The sequence below is a fragment of the Mizuhopecten yessoensis genome, unplaced genomic scaffold (genome assembly GCF_002113885.1).
Source record: "Mizuhopecten yessoensis strain PY_sf001 unplaced genomic scaffold, ASM211388v2 scaffold4599, whole genome shotgun sequence".
In the NCBI taxonomy this organism is placed as follows: domain Eukaryota; kingdom Metazoa; phylum Mollusca; class Bivalvia; order Pectinida; family Pectinidae; genus Mizuhopecten; species Mizuhopecten yessoensis.
The window spans coordinates 1,044,753-1,067,812 of NW_018405627.1; the positions used below are offsets into that span (position 1 = coordinate 1,044,753).

The 23,060-nt window shown below is 34.5% G+C and overlaps 1 protein-coding gene across 5 annotated transcripts in view; it reads left to right on the plus strand.

Moving 5' to 3' along the window:
• Positions 1-22,843, plus strand: part of LOC110449378 (tetratricopeptide repeat protein 25-like) — a 41,206-nt gene extending 18,363 nt beyond the window's left edge. For all 5 annotated transcript variants that reach the window (XM_021496227.1, XM_021496224.1, XM_021496225.1 and 2 more), the window contains 9 exons: positions 292-378; positions 2,449-2,645; positions 5,489-5,731; positions 7,781-7,846; positions 8,732-8,761; positions 15,287-15,703; positions 17,559-17,627; positions 18,692-18,763; positions 21,512-22,843. In XM_021496227.1, the coding sequence (XP_021351902.1) occupies positions 292-378; positions 2,449-2,645; positions 5,489-5,731; positions 7,781-7,846; positions 8,732-8,761; positions 15,287-15,703; positions 17,559-17,627; positions 18,692-18,763; positions 21,512-21,522 (1,192 nt within the window). In that variant the 3' untranslated portion in view covers positions 21,523-22,843. The remainder of the gene's footprint in view (positions 1-291; positions 379-2,448; positions 2,646-5,488; positions 5,732-7,780; positions 7,847-8,731; positions 8,762-15,286; positions 15,704-17,558; positions 17,628-18,691; positions 18,764-21,511) is intronic.
• The last annotated feature ends 217 nt before the right edge of the window (positions 22,844-23,060 follow it).

Below are 23,060 nucleotides of genomic sequence, written 5' to 3' on the forward strand. Positions count from 1 at the left end.
TTCCGCCAGTAGGGTTTTCAATCTTTCAAAATGTCCAACCAGAGCGATACCATTTTGTAGGTTAAGCAAATTACAAGGGCGTGACTAATCAACAAACCGCACTTATTGGGACAAAAAATAGAATATATTATATACATAAAGATGATTTCCGGACGGCCTCTTTTTGCTTAAGAGTCTTTAACTCTGGCTAAAGTTGCCTTTGTGATTGGTAAATAAAGTTTGACAAACATTTTCGAGTTTAGAGCATTGCGCCACATGTTTTGTGCACAAGCTTCGTTATATATATTACAGTGGACTAGAAGATGCTAAGTCCCGAGCGCTCGACAACATTGGACGAGTTCATGCAAGGAGAGGTGACTTTGAGAAAGCCATAAAAGTGTGAGTATATAGACATTCTAAACCCTTTCACCTCTGTAGACCATATGGACTCATCCATATCCATGCATGGTAGAGTCTACTAAAGTTACATAGGGGTGAAAGGGTTAATTCAAACTAAAAATACGATATTGTTCAACATTTCTCAAAGCTGTATTATATCATCTGTATTGAAATTAATTAACGAAGATTAATTTGAACCGTTCCATAAAATTGGACTAAATTGTTTTAACTTTGTTTTAAATATATATATAACATAATAATCCCCATTTTTAAGGTTAAATCAAGTCTGATTGTAAATTCTAGAGACTGGCCAGTAGAATTTCAATCTATTCAAACAATTAAATATATCTAATAATTACACATATGACTTTGTTTACCATAGAACAGTTAAAACTTGAAAAGTCTATGAAATATTTTATCTAACAAATGATAAGTTATAGATATATAGTCAGTTTGATCGCAGCGTTCAAATATAAGAGAGAGAGAGAGAGAGAGAGAGAGAGAGAGAGAGAGAGAGAGAGAGAGAGAGAAAACCCAGAAAGTATATGTAATTCCCATCATAATTGACTGTATGTCTTTTTGTAGCACAAAAGGTGATTATTTCAGCATTTTCAACCAATGTCTTATCATAACTAATTACAGCAAAATAGATCTAAAATATGAGATCAAGAAAGTACAGTAGTTAAAGGGAGATAACTCCATAACATGCACAACATGAAATGTAGAATATGGCCTTGGTACCAATCTCATTTCTTCATTTAAACAATAAGTACTGACAAAAATGAGAACTGAAAATGGTCATTTATTATAAACCTTATTTTATATTTTTTTGCATTTACAATATTATATAAAGCATTATACATAATTATTGAAATTTGATTTATAAGTAAAATATAGAAGTCCATCTTCAGAATCCAGAATCATTTGATGCTATTCTGTCTAAGAATGTAATAAGTTAAAGGTCAATGTGACTCGGAGGTCATTGTTGTTCAAAAGGTCAATGCTATCAAAAGGTCAATATGACTTTGAAAAATATAACTATTATTCTGTCTGCATTCATCCTCGATATCCAGGGGTTACGCTCACTTTCGCTCTCTACACCCTTGGAATATGTCATAGCAAAATTGATGGCACAAAGATAGCTGTTTGATTGCTCTCGGGTAAAATAACCAGACCAAGCGCTAGGCTGATACATGTCCTTTGAAGATTACAAAGGAGAGACGCCCGACCTCAAAGCCAGTCAATTTGTACCGTTACGTGACCGCGAGATTCGTTTGATGTACATCAAAGGAACGGACAAGTCTTCTTGTCTCATCCACAAGGTGGCGCACACTGAGCCTTCAATTTCGCTATGACATACTCCTGGGGTGTAGAGAGCAAAAGTAAGCAGAACCCCTGGATATCGAGGATGGTCTGCATTAATATGTAAAGATATAAATTATTGAAACCAACGTGGATAAATTTTGAAAACGTCCTGGTCTGTGTTCAGTATGAGACTTGTATCTATCCTTACCTCAAGATCAAGGTCACCTATAAATAGAAATAGCTTTTTGTTGAGCTTCATATCAATACAAAGATAATTTGGACTTTGAATTAATTGCATGGTTTTTATACGCCCGTCAAATTTGACGGAAGTATATTATGGTATGGGGTTGTCCGTCCGTCCGGCATAAACTCTTGTTTGTCCGGCAATCACCTCCTACATTTTTCAACCGATCTCTTTGAAACTTGGTATACATTATAATCATTATGAGGTTGTGTCTCCCTCAAAAGAATTTTGATTCAACCATTTTTTCATTTCAGTATTTGATTTTTTGTCCAGAGATTTTCTCCTACATTTTTTATAGCATGTCAGCTAACCACTCTTAGAATGATGCAGAGAGATCTTATTTCAATGTAAGAAAGTATATAACACTATATGGCATTTGATGGGCGTATATTGTTCCACCCCGTGGTACTCTTGCTCAATCTAATTAATTATTGTGTGTCCAAATATATCAAATGAAGTTGACAACTTATGTAGTATTTTCCAACATTAATGTCAGAGAGATGTTTTTTTACGTTTATTAGCTGGGAGAAGAAATTGCCCCTCAGCAAATCTCCGCTAGAGAAAACGTGGCTGTTCCATGAGATTGGACGATGTCATCTGGAGAATGAACAGTTTGATAAAGCTAAAGAGTACGGAGAGAAGTCTCTAACAGCAGCGAAGGAGGCTGATGACGACGGTTGGCAGCTTCATGCTACCGTCCTGGTGGCACAAGCCGAGGGTATGTGGTGTAGTTTTTAATCTTCAACCCTTCTCTAGGCAAGAATGTAAGATTTATTTTATCTAAGAATGACATTGACAAAAGTGGTAAGATTATGCGCCCTGGTGGCACAGTCTGAGGGTAGGTGGTGTAGTTTTTAATCGTTGACCCTTCTATAGGCAAGAATGTAAGATTTATTTTATCCAAAAATGACATTGACAAAAGTGGTAAGATTATGCGCCCTGGTGGCACAGTCTGAGGGTAGGTGGTGTAGTTTTTAATCGTTAACCCTTCTATAGGCAAGAATGTAAGATTGATTTTATCTAAAAATGACATTGACAAAAATGGTAAGATTATGCGTCCCGGTGGCACAGTCTGAGGGTAGGTGGTGTAGTTTTTAATCGTTACCCCTTCTATAGGCAAGAATGTAAGATTTACTTTATCTAAAAATGACATTGACAAAAGTGGAAAGATTATGCGTCCTGGTGGCACAGTCCAAGGGTATGTGGTGTAGTTTTTAATCTTCACCCCTTCTATAGGCAAGAATGTAGATTGATTTTATCTAAAAATGACATTGACAAAAATGGTAGGATTATGCGTCCTGGTGGCACAGTCTGAGTGTAGGTGGTGTAGTTTTTAATCGTTAACCCTTCTATAGGCAAGAATGTAAGATTATTTTATCTAAAAATGACATTGACAAAAATGGTAAGATTATACGTCCTGGTGGCACAGTTCGAGGGTATGTGGTGTAGTTTTTAATCTTCACCCCTTCTATAGGCAAGAATGTAAGATTTACTTTATCTAAAAATGACATTGACAAAAGTGGTAAGATTATGCGTCCTGGTGGCACAGTCTGAGGGTAGGTGGTGTAGTTTTTAATCGTTAACCCTTCTATAGGCAAGAATGTAAGATTTAATTTATCTAAAAATGACATTGACAAAAATGGTAAGATTATGCGTCCTGGTGGCACAGTCTGAGGGTATGGGGTGTAGTTTTTAATCTTTAATCCTTCTATAGGCAAGAATGTAAGATTTATTTTATCTAAAAATGACATTGACAAAAATGGTAAGATTATACGTCCTGGTGGCACAGTCCGAGGGTATGTGGTGTAGTTTTTAATCTTCAACCCTTCTATAGGCAAGTATGTAAGATTTAATTTATCTAAAAATGACATTGACAAAAATGGTAAGATTATATTTAACACATAACATTTACAATTTGAAGAAAAAAACTGAAAACACATTTATATGTTTTTTCAGCTGCCTCTTAGTATATAGGTAAACACCAAAGTACTCCTCCCTTCATAGTATTGTCAATCCCTGCAGTGAAAAGTAGTTCAAATTTTTGTTTTAATAATGAACAGTTTTAAATGCAATGAAACTAAAAATGACAAACAGTTAAAATTCATTAAATAGCAAAAACATAAAAAAAATTATCAGAAAGAAATGCAGTTTATAAAGTTCACAATTTTGACCAATCACAGCACTTTTAGGTTTTTCTTACACATGGCCGTATGACATCCCGGCAGTAAAATGGGTCAGTTATGTGATAAATATAGTTTCCAACTCTGATGCTGAAGATGTCCCGTGTCCTAGCTAGCTAGCTAGATTTTGAGAGTAACATATATATATATACATACTGTATATTAGGAAATAATCACCTTTTTCACCCTTCATTTTGAGGGTGAATTTATCATTACAACAAACTTTGCTATAGTTATTTAATATAAAGAGTGAATTCAATATTGGGCAAAAATTGATTTTACAGTCATAGGGCAAAAATTTGACTGGGCACAACATTTATAGGGTTAAACACTAACTAATTTTGTATAGTAGTCCACAGGACTAGTTGAATAGATTATTTACTAGTCCTTCGTTAATGTAACTTGTTGCAGATGTCCTTAAGGAAACATCTTGATCTACAGCACAAAACATCAACAGTAATCGACTGTAGGGGACTTGAAATAACTACTGTCATAAAAACATGGCAAAGGTTTTGGGGGAAATGTTGGAAATTATCATGCAATATATCTCATCTTAAGCAGTTTTATCAATTTTAAAAAAGGAATATTCTTATGTTATATTCATATTTTTCACAAGTCCAAAGGACCAGTTAGGTTAGGTGATTATCTAGTCCTTGCTAAGATCTACTAGTCTAGGACTAGAGGACTAGTGTTAGTGTCGACCCCTACACAGTATACAGTAAATAGTTGCCAACTTCCACAGTATGTGGATGACGATGTCCTAAGTTATGGAGGGTGTGCGGTGCAGGTTTCCGTCTGATATCTTGTGTCTTGGTGTTAAAGGGTATGATATATATCATATCCATCTCCGACACAATATTCTATAGTAATCCTGTAGATATACTGTAAGAATTACACAACATATATACATTTTCGTGTACCATGTAGTAGTTTTACACTAGGTCAATAGCCAGTTAAATGCTATGATAAGAACCTCCCAAAAAATATTTTTCGAAATATTTGTAAAAATTCATACTGTATATGACTGAATTTAAATTGAAAATATTAAGATTATATGCTAGCTTCACTATTGAAATTTTATTACTATGGCGTCAGACTCTAAATGTGTATTGTTAATTTATTTATGTCGAAATATTTGTAAAAATTCATACTGTATATGATTGAATTTAAATTGAAAATATTAAGATTATAAGGTTCACTATTGAAATTTTATTACTATGGCGTCAGACTCTAAATGTATATTGCTAATTATATATGTCGGAATACTTGCCACTGCATAATTTAATTATAAGGCAAGCTATTCTCTCGACTTATGTCGATAAAGATATTACACAAAATAAAAAGACATTTACAGTATATATATTTTTATTTTTTTATGTAGTGAAATCGTTAGATTACTCATCAGCCCAGACATCATTTGAGGAAGCCTTAGAACTTGCTAAACGATTAGAAGATGATGCTGCGTTGAATGCTGTAAATAAGGCACTAGAGGAGGTCAAGGAAAAGATAGCCAAGGGTTACAGGGCCGGGGAAGATGATGGTGACGATGAAGTTGATGCCAAGAAGGTTGATTACAGACCTGGAGAGGATGATGATGGAAGAAAATCAGCACAGAGCAAAGACTGTGAGTGAAATGTTTTTCTTAATTCAGTGTTTGTAAATATGTAGTATGATGGTGAACAGAAGTCACCCACACGGTAATAAATACAGTAGGCTAAAGATTAATTACACTGTACCATACATCTGCTTCCTCAGGATTAGTGTAAAGATGGAGGCACGGTAGTCTAGTGGTAGGACGCCGGGCTCGTGACAGAAGGGTTGCGGGTTCGAGTCACGGCAGGGCACTGTTTTGTATCTTTGAGCAAGATACTTTACTCCGCTTGTTTCAGTCTACCCAGCTGTAAATGAGTACGTGGTTGAATTGGGCAGTGCTAGAATTGTAGAATGCTAGCTGTAAGCGCTGAAATGGCAGCACCGGCTGTATGCTCCCCCAGAGAGTTGAGAAAGATGTTGGCTGGTTGCAAAGGCCCTATAACCATGGATAATAATTTGTGAACCGCTTTGAGACGACCTACAAACTAGGTTGGGATAAAGCGGTATTTAAGAACCTCAAATTATTATTATTATTATTAACCCTTTCACCACTGTAGACCATAATGGACTCATCCAGATCAAGGCATGGAAGAGATTAATAAAGTTACATAGGGGTGAAAGGGTTAAAGATCACCATAAGACACAAACATGTGTTTGCATTTTAAAAATGCAGTAAGAAATACAGTATGCTAAAAATACATTACACTGCACCATAATCTGTTTCATTCCATTACTTCTCAACAATTGATCCTATAGGAAGGTGAAACTTTCAAAACGTAGAACTTTTGCAAAATATGGTACTGTTTACCATGAAAAGCTGAGAAATAAAGGTCTGAAGATAAAATAAATGTGAAGCAGCATATATACACAGTTTCAGTTTAAATGAGAACTCAGAGCTATGTTTTAAAGTTAAAGTATGGGAATTTAATGCCCCAGCTGACCTTAATTAATGTAAATGGTCATCAAGTGGAACTAAACCTGGCATCATGATGTATGTGAGGACATCAGCAGGAGTTGGAATCCCAAAGACTCCCATACATGGAGTGCCAGATAGTTATTTCCCCTTGATAAAGGGAGTGATGAGCTTACAGCTTCTCTACAGTCGACATCAGGTACGTTAAGTGCCCATATTCCCTCTACATACGTGGCATGAATATGCCCATACCCTATCCACATAATATTATAGGGCCTGTTAGTTTCTACGTACAGCTCTCCTAATTAAAGGCGGGGCTGGATATTTCCTACACTCCGTCTACAAACAGAGCCTGATTGTGCCCACATTTTTCTGGTAGTGCCCACATAAGCCCACATATTCGGTAGTTATTTCTTTCTCCGTCTAAAAGGTTGCCTGGGGAAAGAATCAGCTAGCCAGTAGTCTCCCACCTAAAAAATATACCAATTAAGGAGGGAAATAAACAGCCATCACAATGTTTCACAGGATATAACATCCTGTTAAGGGGACAGAATCAGCAAGTTGATGTGTTTCCCTTGTAAAACAGGTAGTGTCTGCATCTGTTATAAGGACACGGCTGGGAGGTGCCCTCAACTGTCCTACAGCCAGGCTAATGTAGCAAACACCATCCTCGATATATAATGGATTACGCTCATATTTTCTGTCTGCACCCCTGGAATATATCATGACAAGATCAAAGGCACAGTGTGTGCTTCCTCGCATTTGATTTACATCAAAAGAGTATCTTGGTTGCGTGGGGCCTCGGTGGCCAAGTGGTTAAGGTGTCTGACAGTCTGCTACCACTAGCCCTCCACCACTGGGTCACAGGTTCGAGGCCTACGTGGGCAGTCGTCAGGTAACTTGTCATAGGACGGTGGTTTTTCTGCGGGAACTCAGAAATAGCTAGCTGCTTACCTTCAATTTTGCTTTAACCTAATTCTAGGGACAAAGAGGGATTATGTCAGCATAAGCCTTGGAGTATTGAGGATGAGCGAACACATGTACAATGAATATACAGGCTCGTCGTAGGGTCTATCCACCTGTTAAAGAAAACTGTTAAAACAAACAGAAAAATTGTCATATCCGTAATTTGCATCATTGTGTAATATTGTGTGTTTCCTTTTACAGCAAAGAAAATCAGGGCCGGTGAAGATGAGGATGAGGGAAGGAAATCCAGAGCTTCAAGCAAAGCAGGTTAGTGTTTTATTGATATAGGTCTTTGGACATTCTGTATTAGGTTCATATCTTCATTCCACAGCAATAAGTGATACAAAGCGAATTAAAGTCCTCTTAACAGCTTCTCAGAATGAGAGGTTCATATTACCTTCAAACCACTGAGGGACTTGCAGTGTTGTGTGATTTTCTCTCAAAGTTGTTTTAAATACTGTTTGTATCCACCACATTTATCACACAGTTTGTTTGAACTTACTGTGATGTACATTTCTTCTTATATTTTATTTTAGTGTAGTATTTAAGACTTTACATGAAATGTGATTTAAATTTCATTGTAACTTAAGTTGATTTTTGATGCACTGGGGGGTAGTACTTTTCAGTCCATCACCTTAAAAACTTGTTTTTATTCTGTGAAGTAATATACAAAGTTATGCCCCTTTGTTAGATTTTTTTATGCAGAAGTTATACTGAAAGTGTGGATTTCTTGCAAATAATCTAAAATTTGTGTTCCTTTATTTTAAAATTTGTGTCTTGATATGGGGCAGATTGCATCAGAAAATTGTAATTTGACAAATTTCAGTATTTGTGCATTCACTATTTCTTTTCTTTTGTTGCTTATATAGAAAAAAAATTAAGTTATGTGCATCCCACAAATTCTTTTTAGATGCAATTTCTATATTTGATGAAACGTTCAACTTTACTGATAAGACATTTATTTAAAATGTTTTAACCTATGCTGAATTCTACCCAATTCAGGGTGATAAACAGAAAATGATGAGGAGGGACAAATACTGTTTTATGTTCGAATTATAATATATAATTCTGGTGAATGTTGCCAATGTTTAATATTACAAATTGATGTTTTTCTGACATTTTTTCTATTTGTGTGCTGTATGTAAATTTTAGGTTATGAAGATGATTTTGAGGAAGATAAAGGTATATGTAATTTAATATTCACAAATAACTCGGGAGTTAATAGTTTTGAATGACACAAACTGTTAGCTTACTTTGTTGTTAAATCTTGATCATAGAAAATGCAACAATAAGAAGGATAAATGAAAAAATGCTTGCATATTATATGATTTAAACACAGAGCAATATAATGATCATCCTTGATATCCAGGTTACACTCACTTTCGCTCTCTGCACCACTGGAATATGTAATAGCAAAATTGAAGGCACAGGGATAGCTGTTAGATTGGTCTCAGGTTTAAAAAAATGACCAATCGATATATAGGCTGATACCAGTCCTTTAAGTTACAAAGGAGCGACCCCCGACTTCAAAGACTGTCAATTTTTACTGTTACGTGACCGCGAGATTCTGTTGATGTATATGATGTATTTCAAAGAATCGAATTAGTCTTCTTGTCTCATCAACAAGGTGGCGCACACTGATCCTTCACTTTTACTATGACATATCCCTGGGGTGTAGAGAGCGAAAGTGAACGTAACCCCTGGATATCGAGGATGTATATTTATTGACTGCACATTAAGTATATGGCATATACTATTTGCCCACGCAAGTAAATATGTAATGCATATAGACAATACATAGATACACATTGCTACCAGCAATATATCTGTTTTACAATTTTCTAAACTGTTAAAATGTTCTTCATGTTTGCGTTTTCCTTGATCGTAGATTAACGAAAATACCATGGATAAGCAATCAATGTTGTCGACCTTAAGATAACCCTTTCTCATGACCAATTCTTATTCTTCCGCTTATAAACAAAAGTCAAGTACTATAACATGACTTATTCTTAATAAATAAAGCCCTAAACTATCATAACATGAGTTTTTCTAACGATACTGAGGCATAAAGCATCATAACATGACTTGTTCTAAAGTAAATGAGGCATAAAGCATCATAACATGACTTGTTCTAAAGTAAATGAGGCATAAGGTATCATAACATGACTTGTTTTAAAATAATTGAGGCGAAGAGTATCATAACATGACTTGTTTTAAAGTAATTGAGGCGTAGGGTATCATAACATGACTTATTCTAAAGATACCAAACACTAAAATATCTTGTTTCCAGATAATCATCTTCACAAAAAACATCTGAATTTTGTTTTGTTTAGTTTCTTACCTTACAGTTACCCACTTTCGGCTTCAAACAGTCACCTGTGGTGTCATTATAACAAGTATTGTACCATACAGGAAAATTAAGTCGACGTTACTAGCACTACTTCTGAAATAATTAATTTAAGAAATTTATGATTTAAACACCATATAAACGAATATTAAAACAAACTAGAAAACAGAATACCAACCGAAAGTGAATTAAGTTTTCGTAAAGTATTTATTGGCACGAGTGATGTAAATGACTGATTCAAGATTTGAATATGCGAAGTGAATAAATTGCAAAAAAACCCACAACATTAGCATAAAATATAAACTTGTTATAGAAAAAAGGTAAACATTTTATACATTGTTTTTTTATCAATTTGCTCTTCCCAGCAAAGACAACAAATCCAATGAAACAAAACTGATTTACAATATAACATATTTGTCTAGTCTTGAATTGGAACACATGTTACCTGATTCACATATCATTTTTTTTTTATTATCTTTATCAGTTCAATTGACGAAAGGGTTTTATTGTGATCAACCTGAATATTTCAGATTCTAAATTTTGTCATTCCATGACATGTCAAATATGTACGTTTAATAAGCTGGTGTATTCTTTTCGGTTTCGTTTTACTAATGTCAATGTTCCTAATCACAAACGTATTTATACATTTCACATTAAGGTCAGAGCTGTAACATCACATTTTCATCTGTGTCTTTCTTTAATTTGCGTTTGATGGTAAAATGGAACAGAGTGGTTTATAGTTGTGATATTAAATTGTAATGGGAGATTTAACGAGGTTTGTGAAACAGGATCTGTGATTATATTTAACTCTTAAGACTTAAATGGACAAAAAAAATAGCGAAACAAATTTATGGACCACCTGCTTTCAGCAGATGGGATTTTTACCTTGTTAATCTATAAAATCAATAAAACAATAAAAGAAAAGATGATAAAAACAACAACAGCTTATTAGATGTCGGTCGATATCATTATATAATTGATGTTGTATTTAATGCATTCTGTCACAGTCTCCCGTACAAAAAATTGTTATTGATAGGCATAGATATACAAGAAAATTGTGTCACAAACAGAACCACAGCATACAAAATGGAGATTTTTTCTCACATTTGAACTCATGCACACTGTTTAAATGTTCATTTTCTACATAGTACATTCACATTATACGGCAGATATTTTGCATGCAACACTGTTCATATCTATTTGTTAAATTGATATTTCTTAATACTTCTGTTCTGCTGAAAGCACATTCGAATTGGTCAGTTCCGAATGTAGTTGCAATATGTATTGTAATGTGACTTAAAAAAAAAGAAACAACAACAAAATCAAGCATAGAACACCATTCAGATGTCATTCAAAGTAAATATGAATGCCAACTGAAAGCTTTTCAAGAGTTAGTGTTTGGTATAAAATGTTTAGTAAATGTAACAGCCATCTTGAGTACGGGTTAGTGGTTGTACCTCAAATTATGACGTCATAAAAATGCTGACGTCAACATGTGGTCCATCACATTCACACCGAATATGAATGCATTTTGAACCTGGTGGGGTTATAAAGTGCAAGTGTAGTAAATATATTGAAGAAAAAAAAGCTAGCTAGTCTATAATTCTATACCATTTTATCAAATATTGTAACATATTAATATATTTTAACAACACTGATTTCAAATTATCTTGCTTAAAAATAACTTTGAAAGTATAGATGAGATGACTGTCTTTTGATACATTTCTTTAATTAAGTTAATAATTCATATTTTCAATTCTCAATGAATACCTGTTCTTAGATGTCTTTTTGAGTTCTATTTCATTAATAAATTTAAATATCTTCTAAAATATTAATATGATAACACTAGCGATACCTTGCTGTAGTTAGTATACTATAGATGTAATTGTTTATTGACTTTGTTTATCTTTTTTTGCATAAATTTTGGACACGTTTTATTCATTTTCATATCCGTCCCATATGCTGATTGAAAATCATACCTGTATGGTAATTCGTTATATTTCTGTAGATTGTCAACAAGTGTTTGTATTTTTTCGACGGAATTATTAATGCATCTGTACAGTTAGTTGTTATGTGATTTATTTCTCGATTTTCAGGACACGTGATTAGCTAATATTGAGATAGCAACTTGAGTATTATGTTAACCCTTTCACCATGCCACTGTAGACCATAATTGACTCGTCGAGATCAATGCATGGTAGAGTCTGCTAAAGTAACAAAGGGGTGGAAGGGTTAAATATTATGTAAGGACCATCATGATATGATAGATGTTTTGATATTTAGCATCTTGCGGAACAGCTGATAAGGATTGTGGAAGGCCATCTCGCTGTATTTATTTAAAACAAAGTTCAAAATGCTTGTGTTTCGGGCGCTTTCATCTTTTAGTCATAATTTCAGAAATATGTACATGGAAATATATACTTGCCCTCGAATGAACTATTTACAAGTGGTTAACGATGGTATCGAAGTTTAGAAAATCGTAGAAAGCGTTTACACTCCGCACATGTTATATATAGTTTTCTTTTTCACATTAATTCATCCTGCAATTCTGCTTAAACAGCAGCTGTCGATCACGCAAATATATACACAAACGAAAAACAACTTAATTGTGGCATTAATGATATAGGACCAGAACTTCCGCCTGTAAGTCGAAATGGGCACTCGGAAACAGAACAGCAAATCGACAGCAATAAGATTGGCAATGGGTACTCAAAAAGTAACGAAATAGAAGCTGACACGTGTAATAGTAATTCTTTGGACAACTCGGCTAAAAAGAAAATCAGTACCGGCGAGACGGCATTTGACGAGTCCCGAATTTCATCGACTGCTCAAACTGATGTAAATGGTGGAAATGACGATCAGGAAAAACAACATGAAATTCCTTCTGTACCAAAAGAGACAATAGACAAAAAGGAAAGTGCAGCTGAGAAGTGTTACGAAAATGAAGAAGACTTAATTGAAAACGAAGAAGGCAAACGAGTCGGGAAAGCGAAAATAGTCAACGAGGAAAACATCTTTTACAAAACTAAAGATCAGGCTACATGTTCTGAGAATAATGGCACAACTGCTATCCTGACAAGTGATGTGACACAGGAAAGCGGAAAGGCTGATCAAGAAACAAACGTCGATGACAGTGATAATGACAGAAAAGCAACGTCATCAAAAGAATATGAGGGCATTACCGACAATGCCACTACAGATCGTTGCGGCAACAATGAGACTGACAACCAGAATCAGTTAAAAGACGAATCTGAATATCGTCATAACAGACGATCCGATGAATTGTTATTCAAATACATCAATGATACCACTGGAAGTCGACCCGGTTCTAAGGATTCCCATGCGTCTGCTCCCAAGTCTGGGAATATTCGACACCGACAGATTGTTGACGATCCAAAGTTTAGCGATGTATCAAATGGATCTAAAGCAGACGACAAAGTTTCAAAAGCGAATATAAGTAAAAAAACAACAGGAAATCTGCAAACACGACCGAAAAGCTCAGGATTTGCAGGTGGTGCGAGACCACGAGAAAAAGTGGTAAAACAAAAATCTTTGGAAGATACACAGAGAACAAGAGGAAATGGTAGACCAAAGAGTGCGGTAACAGTTAAGAAAGGTACAACGGCAGAGAAAACAAGAACTGATCAGGCATTACCTACAACGAAAACACAAGTCGGAACATCGACTAAAAGCGAAAGGAAATATCCGCGAGACGATGTTGATGAAGATCAAAGAAATGCAGAAAGTAAATCTAAAATTAAAACATACGTGAGATCCGACATTCCAAAGGGTGGAATACGAAAGAGAGAGATATCTTCTAAAGGAAGAGTGCCACAAAAACAAAGAAGTGCCGAGAGTGTCAAAAGGCAGCAGAGCATTTCTAAAGATCCGAGAAGAAAATCAGATATATCTCCTTACAGTATTCCTGCAACAGCCAACCTGCATAGTAAGAAGACAACTGCAAATGTTTCAGGACCGCAGATACAGAAAACAAAAACAAATGTGTCGCGATTAAAACAGAAAAGCAACGAATCAATAGGGTCTGATATCTCTTCACCAGAGAAAAACTACGCCAAGGAATCAGTACCAAAAAACTCCCGAGATAAAAAATCGAGTACTGGATCCAAACGTTCGACAACATCCCCAGTGATTAAACCAACCCAGAGGAAGAAAATATCAAAAGAGGAATCAAGAGGATCACAGACTACAGAAAATGCCACTCCGCCAGTTAAAATAAAAGAGAAGTCAGTATCACCAGATCAAACTGTGCCTGCCTCAAACACAACAGCGCCTGGTAAATCACAGCTGGCTCGGGATGGTGAGTGCTGACAGCTGTATAACTGTCATACCGCATGCAGTATTCATGTATACAGTCCATATACCGTGCATCGTGACATTACTTAATCCCCAAAGTAATTATAACCCAGGTGTCGTTTGGTAAAATTGTTTTGTTGACGTTTGTTCGTTTATGTTTCAGTGGTCGATAATAATAGTATCGTAGAATGTTGATATGTATATAACGATGTTAAAACACGTATATCCTTCCGCTTTGTTGATATGTTGCGATTATACTATAAATAAAGTTATTTTTATCAGTTTTTGTCTACAGTTTTGTTGTACATTTGTTCGTACCTGGTATATTCGTGTAAATGTGCATTTATGACATGATACGTCTGTAGTAGGAGTTATACATATTATGCACGTTTCCATATGCTGTGCTCCGACTGTGTAGCGTATGCTTGTTCATATGCATGTTTATGTTCAGATACTAATAATCAAAGGAGGTAAGCGTAGTATCTGAGCTGCCAGACAAAGGCTATTGTCATTGGCACATTACTATACTAACACTGTTCCTGTAGGATAAGACTGTTAGTTACTTATTTAGTACATCTTATGATTATTGAATGCAAACACAAAACTAGTTTATTGCATATTAAACTTTTTCTCAACCTCACAACAAAAATCATATAAATTGTGAGCTTTGATAATAATATTACACCTCTGTCATAGAAAACCACGTTGTTATTACTTTACATAAAAAGAGCTAATGTTGACAGTAAATCTGAAATAGCTTTTCTTAACTGATGCTGTGCGCATCTACTAATGTACAGTTGATAGGTTAAGACTATAGAGGCTTTATTTCAGCATTTTGCTGTTCAATATGTATCATAATGCAAATGTTGTTATGCGATACATAAATCATACAGTAAATATTCGTTAAACTGTTGAACTTTCCATTACCTTGTATGTACATGTTACAATACTTTTAAAAGTAATATGGCATCAGGAACTGAGATATTGCTTCCCTCAGGTAGCGTTGGTTTTCGTTGTAAATCAGATTTTAAACAAACAATTTACAGGTGTCAAAGAGGAGATTATCGACAAAGCCCCGTCCTCGCCGACCCGACGTTCAGAGGGTTCGGGCAGACGCTCAGTTGAGGCATCATCTCCGTATAAGCGATCACCTCTTCATTCGCCGACAAAGCGATCTCTCGCCGGCTCGCCGACAAAGCGATCCGCCCAGCCATCCCCTTCTAAAATGTCGCAATCATCACGCCGACATACGTACTCTCCTACAAAACAATCACGAGAGGTCTCTTTCAAAGAGGGCTCTGCTAAAGGGTCAATGAAAGGATCTGCTAAGGGGTCGGCAGGTGGAAGGTCGGCGCCAGGTAGTGCTCAGCAACGAGCCTCGCCTGCCGCTGGAGGCTCTGCCCCCGGGTCGGCGAGAGGGTCGGCAAAAGGATCCGTAGGAGCATTCGCGGCGACCACAGAAGGTTCTTAGTCGTTTGCTCTGTGGTTGATAAATAACTCTCTTTCTGAATGATTGCATAATAGTTTGGTTTGTTATAATTAATACTTCAACGATGCATTAATACTTCAATGATACATGCTCTTTCATACCTACGTGTACTTCAACCAATGCTGCTTTGAAGTGATACACATAGATATGATGGCTTACTATGTATGAGAACGAGACATGTACTTCTTTATATTCAGAAGACTATTAATGTACACTGTACAAGCTTTATTCTGAAAACCATATCAAAGTATTATTGCTATACTCCTCCCCATCCAAAGCTGTGTTTCAATGTTATATACTTTGATGTATGACCTCTCAAATGATGTATGACCTCTGAAAAAGGCTCTGGTTAGCTGAAGTTACACGACAGCTGATCATCCGTTGGATATCTATAGTATCCATCTAGCCACGATAATATACATCACGTGATTTCGCCATTCAGAAACTAGGATTACAAAAAAGGTTAATCGATTGAACAATAGTTTTTTTGTTTAATCATTATGAAGACCTTCCAGCGTTGAAACTTTGAGCAATGCGAGTTGCTTACAGATTGAGCTTGTTCCTAACAGATCCATTACAGTCCAGTCACATGCTACTGGGTCTGTAAAGCTAACTGTCCAACGTTTATCGTTTGTTGTGTTGTCATGGTGATTCCATTATTAACAGATTGTCAATGAGATGCATGTTAATTGTTTGCTGATGAATGATTATAACGCGTTATGATATTAAACGTTTAGATTGTTTATTTTGCAGTGTGTTGTATGATCCATGATTATTGTCTCAGTGTTGTATGTGTAATAATTAACGGAGTTGGCATTGTGATTATATGTAGTTATTGTGATATGTTAAAATATGTGACTCCTGTAATTAGATACCAATAGTTTAATCCGCTAAAATTGGTGTCTCACTTTTTGCGATAAACAAAATATTCATTCAGTTTTCTGATAACGTCTTTCATTTTACTTGCGTTGTTCTAGTACATCACTTCAAGAAACTATCTAAATTGTTTATCGAAATATTTCTCTGTTTATGACTACATAGAAAAATAGTCACTCTCTTTCAGAAATTATTGCAGACGTTGTTACTTGTTACTTTTCTTAGAGATTTTGGTTTCGGATGTAATTTTTATTATTTGTGTTTTCATCAAACTATTTAAATATTACATAGAGGTAGGATTTGCGAAAACCTGTTGATTATTGTGGAAATCGCAAAAAAGTGAACGTACCGAACATTGCATTTGCTGTAATATTTCGTTTTCAACGAATTGTTTATATACAATTTCGACATTCAGTATTTGTGCCATGATGTATAGCGCTATACAATATACTCTTAATTGTGACATGATTTCAAAAGCAGTTGATAAAATATATCACAGTCTTTATTGTTTATTATTTACTTGTATATAGTCACTTGATTTCTTTTTTCAATGTGAACGTGTTAATTTATATTTAAATACTCATTATTTCCATAATGTTTTTTTTTGTCAATTTCTATTGAATGTATTAAGTTAAAGTAGTAATCCGTAGATTCCGAGTTTCATTTGGACATATGGCATGACAGGGTAACATTAAACATACCAGGTGGTTATAACGTATAGGAAATCACAATTAAATTACAGTTATCGTATTCTATCAAACAATTTTTAATGTGATACCGTATCAGATGTCATTTCTCCTTGTAAACAAATCACGATCCACAGTATTTCCTCAGTTTTATCTTTAATATATAATGCGGACGTGCAAAGCGTTTACGTACAGCATAGGTCATTGTTGAGTCTTTAGTTTTATTTTAGATAGTGTTTGCTTCACGCTTTTTACTGCTACTTTTAGATAAAGATGAAACAGCGGAAATTCCGGACGAAACGACACATGCTGAAGAGGAAAAAAGTGAACAAAAAGGTGGAACCTTGATATCATTAATTGCATGTCTTTATATTAACTCTCAACCATTTCATATCTTGCAATAGTCACAATATCAACGCATTTATGTACTTTTGAAGAGTAAATTTCAAATCATCAATTATTTCATAACACGAGTTCATACTACTAAACACTAGTCTGATGTATCTGGACGTTAACTTTAGCGACTATATATTACCATGTAAAGTGTTTCTATCTGTACCGATTTTCAATCATTTTGGGACGTGTTTTTGATGATCATATAATAAATTGCACGACTGAGAGGTTGACTGCTGTTAAACATACGAACAATGTATCGTTTAGTAAAGATACCTGTTTTCAACCGTTCTTTCGAAAATACGTTGTTCAAATAAAAAGGATCCACCATGCAACCAATATTATATTGGTATGATATTATGACTATTGCAAGTCTACCAGTCGGTGGCTATTGACGGGGACAAGGAATCGGATGATCCTGTGTGCAAAGTTCTATTAAAATAACCTGTATTGGGTTTTTTTCTGTTTTCTAATTCACACTGTTGACATTCTTTTGTCGTTATCACATTTTCGATTTCAGCGTTTGTTTTCACGAATTAATTTCTCTTTTGTTTTCTTTTCAATATTATTTTAACATTTATGTAATGTTTTTCCTTTTGTGGGTTGTTGTAAGCAGTGTTTTGTTTTCCACAATATACATTTTTAAAAGAAATAGAGCAATACAGGCCTTCTCTGCCTTTTGGTATATGTTAAGATTTTCAATAGCTCAAAATACGTTTTTGTCTATTTGTTCATATATTTTCCTATAAATATTTTACATTATTACCTTAACCTTTTGGCATGTTCTATGTATACTACCTCTACTTCCACAAAGTATTTATAGTATATTATTTACAAGCAATAAGAAAAATTCTTCTTTGCAGCTAGCATTATTTGTGTAGATTACATATGTGAAGTTTTGTTAAAAAGTTTGGATTTAGGCTTAATAACGAATGACAACTATAAACGTGTGGTGTTAAAATATAAATGCTGTGTATCTCACGTGTAAATTATCTCCCACACATTAGCCGCGTCACCAGCGCCCGCGGACACAGCCACTAAAGAGGAGGTAGTAGAAGACGAGCCTCAACAAATTAAAGGTTTTACACAATTATGAACTTGTTGCACGCCAACTTTAACTAAAGTTTCTCGTGTGTATCAGTGCATGCCTCTTGCCAGTTTCTCCTGCGTGTGTTACTACAAAAAGACATATATAATACCATTTACTCTGCTTGGATCTATAGGTTGGTCCCTATATAAGTGCCACCAAAGAATTGAACTATACAGTCATACCCTCGTATTGCTTTAACTGGGATGGTACATGCGGTTTATCACATTGATATAAAGTGCTGATTTGTATTTCATGATTTTCGGAGCTACGTGCCTAATATCACTTAAATTCAATTATATATACGGCCACAGAGTTTATTTTATATATACAATTGTTTTTATAAATGTATTCAATATATATATTTATATTTCTTCAAACTGCACTTTTTTTCAAACTGCACTAGTATCTAGTATTCGTCGGTACATAAAACAACTAGAAAAATCAAATAAAACATTCTGACTTGACACCTGTATTTATAGACCACATGTATATATATATATATCATGACGGTGTTTCGTTGTTTTTATCACAGTTTAAAGGCATACATAAAATTCAGCTCGGCATTGCTAGATTTTATTACCGGAAACTTTTGAAAACTTACTGCTAAACAGAAAATAGTATCTGATAAGTGTAATTGGATAGGTAAATGGTAAGACATACATAGGTGATTGTATAAAAAAGTATTTCCACTCGACGAATGTTTTCCCCTCTTGTGTTGTTTTCTATAATCTTCCTTTCTCGATGAATGAATCTCACCTTAACTCGATCTTTGTATTCAAGTTTCTATCCATATACTTGTTGCATGTTACGTTGTGACTGCGGATAAGGAATCTTTTTCAGTTAAGGACAATCTCTGTGATATTGTTCATTTTTGATACCCACTTGTTTTGAAAGGATTGTTCATTTACAAGGTTTTTTTTCTTATATGAAACGATCATCGGGGTACCCTTGCTTGGCATTGTACTAACGTTACATTTGATTATCATTATATTTCTTCCTAGTAGGGATTTATAGAAATCACTTTGTCATTGTACCGTCCGGGAAGGGGATTGGGCTTATATATATGTGAGCCTCCACTCAGTTTGTTTCTATTATCAGTTGAATATATTGAAAACGTCATTTCGCCCATTGTACTTTTTGACGTTGTATAATATTTGTCACAATACTTTTTCTCATTTTTTTTTTTTTTTTTTTTTTTTTTTTTTTTTTACAATTAAACTTAATATTTCTGATTATCCATTGAACAATTGCTGAGTATACAAAACTACAGAGAAAAACGGTAGTTTGAAAATTGATGAGTTAATGAACAACTGAAAACCTTTTTTTGTGTAAAATATTTCAACTGTTTAGGTGCGTACTCCTGTCTGCTAACATTTACTATTTTGTGAACCATTCTAACAAATGTGTTTGGTATTTTGTATTATGTTGTAATTATGCTTGTGTGGTGGTCTTGCCTCAATCTTGCTATGGCGTCACCACACATGACACTTTCTTTTGGATGTACAATGAAAAAAGTCATATAACTACAAACAGGGTTTCGTTTATACATACCTGTTGTGAGTATTTATGTACTAACAGTGTTTCGTGCATGAAGTGGTGTGAAATAACTAATGCACATACATGTTTCATATGTCTTTTTTTTGTGAGAAACGTTATCCTTGATAAGATCAATACCACCTGCTTAAACATACTGTGAATCACTTACATTTCGTGAGATACTTTCTCATGCGTGAATTTACGAGTTGAGCCGATTGTGAATTTTGATAATTACAATTTTTTTTTTAATTTACCCTCATATGGGGTTGTGTTTTGACTCCCAAAAGAAAGCTTCACTCGATAGTGTTTGGCAGCACATCTCTTAGGCATGCATTAGGCCACTCCAAATGTATCTAAATATTATTTGACTTCTAGAATTGCTTAATGTGGAGGGTACAAAAGTTCTATATATCTAAACGAAAACTGATATTCAAAATAAAAAAAATCCATATTGGCAAATTTATATTCTCACGACAAAGTCATTCGAAGCATAAAAATATTCACGAAAATCAAGTTACGTACAGTGTGTTTACGATGCCGTAGGTTGTTACTCTATTGCATACAGTGTTGTATATATTTATTACAGTATTATCAACATATCTGCCAGTTACAGTCTGTATATTTATATAAAATATTAGTTTCAACAATAGCTCTTGTGTTAATTGGCTGAATTTTAATATGTCGTTCAATGTGATTACTTGAAGGATGCAAAAGGTTGATAAATATCCTTTTTTCTGTATTAAATTGTACCTCTTTATCTGTTTTATTTTCTCAAATTCAACTGAATATTTTTAATTTTAATTAAATTCCATGGCATTTATTTCATTTGCAGATTGAATTGCATACCAGAACATTTTGACATAATACGATTTGTGTTGAAAATCATTCTTCATGCAAAAGTAGCTAGAACTAAGATCATGATAAGCTCAAAACACGCGGTTCATGAAAATTGTCGAAATATTGTTAATGTTTTTATTTTGCCTGTGTGTTTTATGTTTGTTTATTAATCTCATTATTTCTATTTGGACAATCTATTTTATCGCAATGCATATGATTTCAGCTTTTAGTTTAAATACTCGTTAACTTCAACGAGGTGAACATTTGTCTAATACATGTAAACCATTTTGTTGATAAAGATACTTATGAATTGTTCAGATTGTTATTATTCTGAATCTAATTGCTTGCTTTTCTGTGATTCCAGGACAAGATTAAAGCGATAACAGCAAGAGAGGTGTGACCTACTTACATATGATTACCGTGATGAGAGTGAAGACTGTGATGATCTCTTTTATTGGACATGACTGACCATGAGGAACATGAGCAAGGAAAGAAAACAACAAAAAACCCATTAATGCTTTTTAATGATTGATATTTCTTCAAACATAAGAAGTTATCATCAAGAGGATGAAACCATACATGCGCCAACGACAACTCCAAAAAAGGACATTTGATTTTATTGAAATGGTGAATATTTGGCAAGAACTTTTGTGACTTCGTTTGAGAAAAACAATAGTATCTGTGGGATTTTGGATGCCTGAAAGTTGTGTTCTGTGTATTGGATGCTGAACAACTGTGATATTAAATGGAAGAGACATATTATACTAATATATAATTATCTTATTGTACGCAAACTGCCGATAGGTCTATATTTATTTACATAACTACGCATATTAGTATTGCGCAGATTTTGTCAGTAACATATTTTGATAATGAGACTCGAAAGAGGGAAACAGAGAGGGAGAGACAGCATTGAGAGAGCGAAAGAAAACGTAGTGGGTGATAATAACGGAGAACAGAAGGAGTGAGCGAGAGACATAGAGGACGTGACACAGGGAAAACAGCCAACAAAGAGAATAGTTTGAAACATTTAAACTTAATCAATTTTCAATTTAATGTTTCCAAAGAAACTTAAACGGAGGAAGTACTGTTTGTCGCAGTAAATTTCCATCATTTTTTCGAAATATCTACGCAGACTGTTTTGGTCAATTTTATATGATAAAGGGAATTCCTATTCCATTGCAATGTTTATTTTAACAAACTCCGTAGACCTAACCTTTAATAGAAAGATCTACTGTATTGCAAAATCGTCGACGTCACGCAGTTGGTGTGGAACAGTAACATGCATACAATGTTCTTTTGTTTGATTTGGCATGTCTACGCATTTATAGGAAAAAGTGACATCATATCTTTACTTGTTTCTGAATATCTACGCAGAAAGATATACTCTATGCAAACGAAGATCAAAATATAATACAATGTATGCGACAGAATGTAAGAATGCATGTGCGATTGTTTCTTTAGAAAAATATATATACTAATGTTCGTTTAAGGTCTCCATGGGCTGTAAAATTCATTTAGGAAAAACTGTATTTCTAAAAATATGAAGAAAATAAGCAGTCAAATATGAAAAGTTAACCAGCTACAGTAATGCTAACCAAACATGGATTACATGTATGGAACTATTTACATTCAACTGATCAACAGTTATTTTAGAACTGTTTTGTTTAAAATAAAACTACGGACCATCATTCTATTTGAGCGTTTTTGTTGTTTTTCTGAAAGTCAAGAAAGATTCAACCACAGCGAAAACACAGAAGGTGTTAGTTATATCATCAGTTTCTCCTTTGGTGATACATTGTAAAAGTGCTTATTTCAGCGATCTTAGACTTAAGTGTATTATTTATTTGTAATAGATCAATGTATTCATAAATTCGCGCGCACTCAGAAATATTCAATGAACTCAAAGTGAA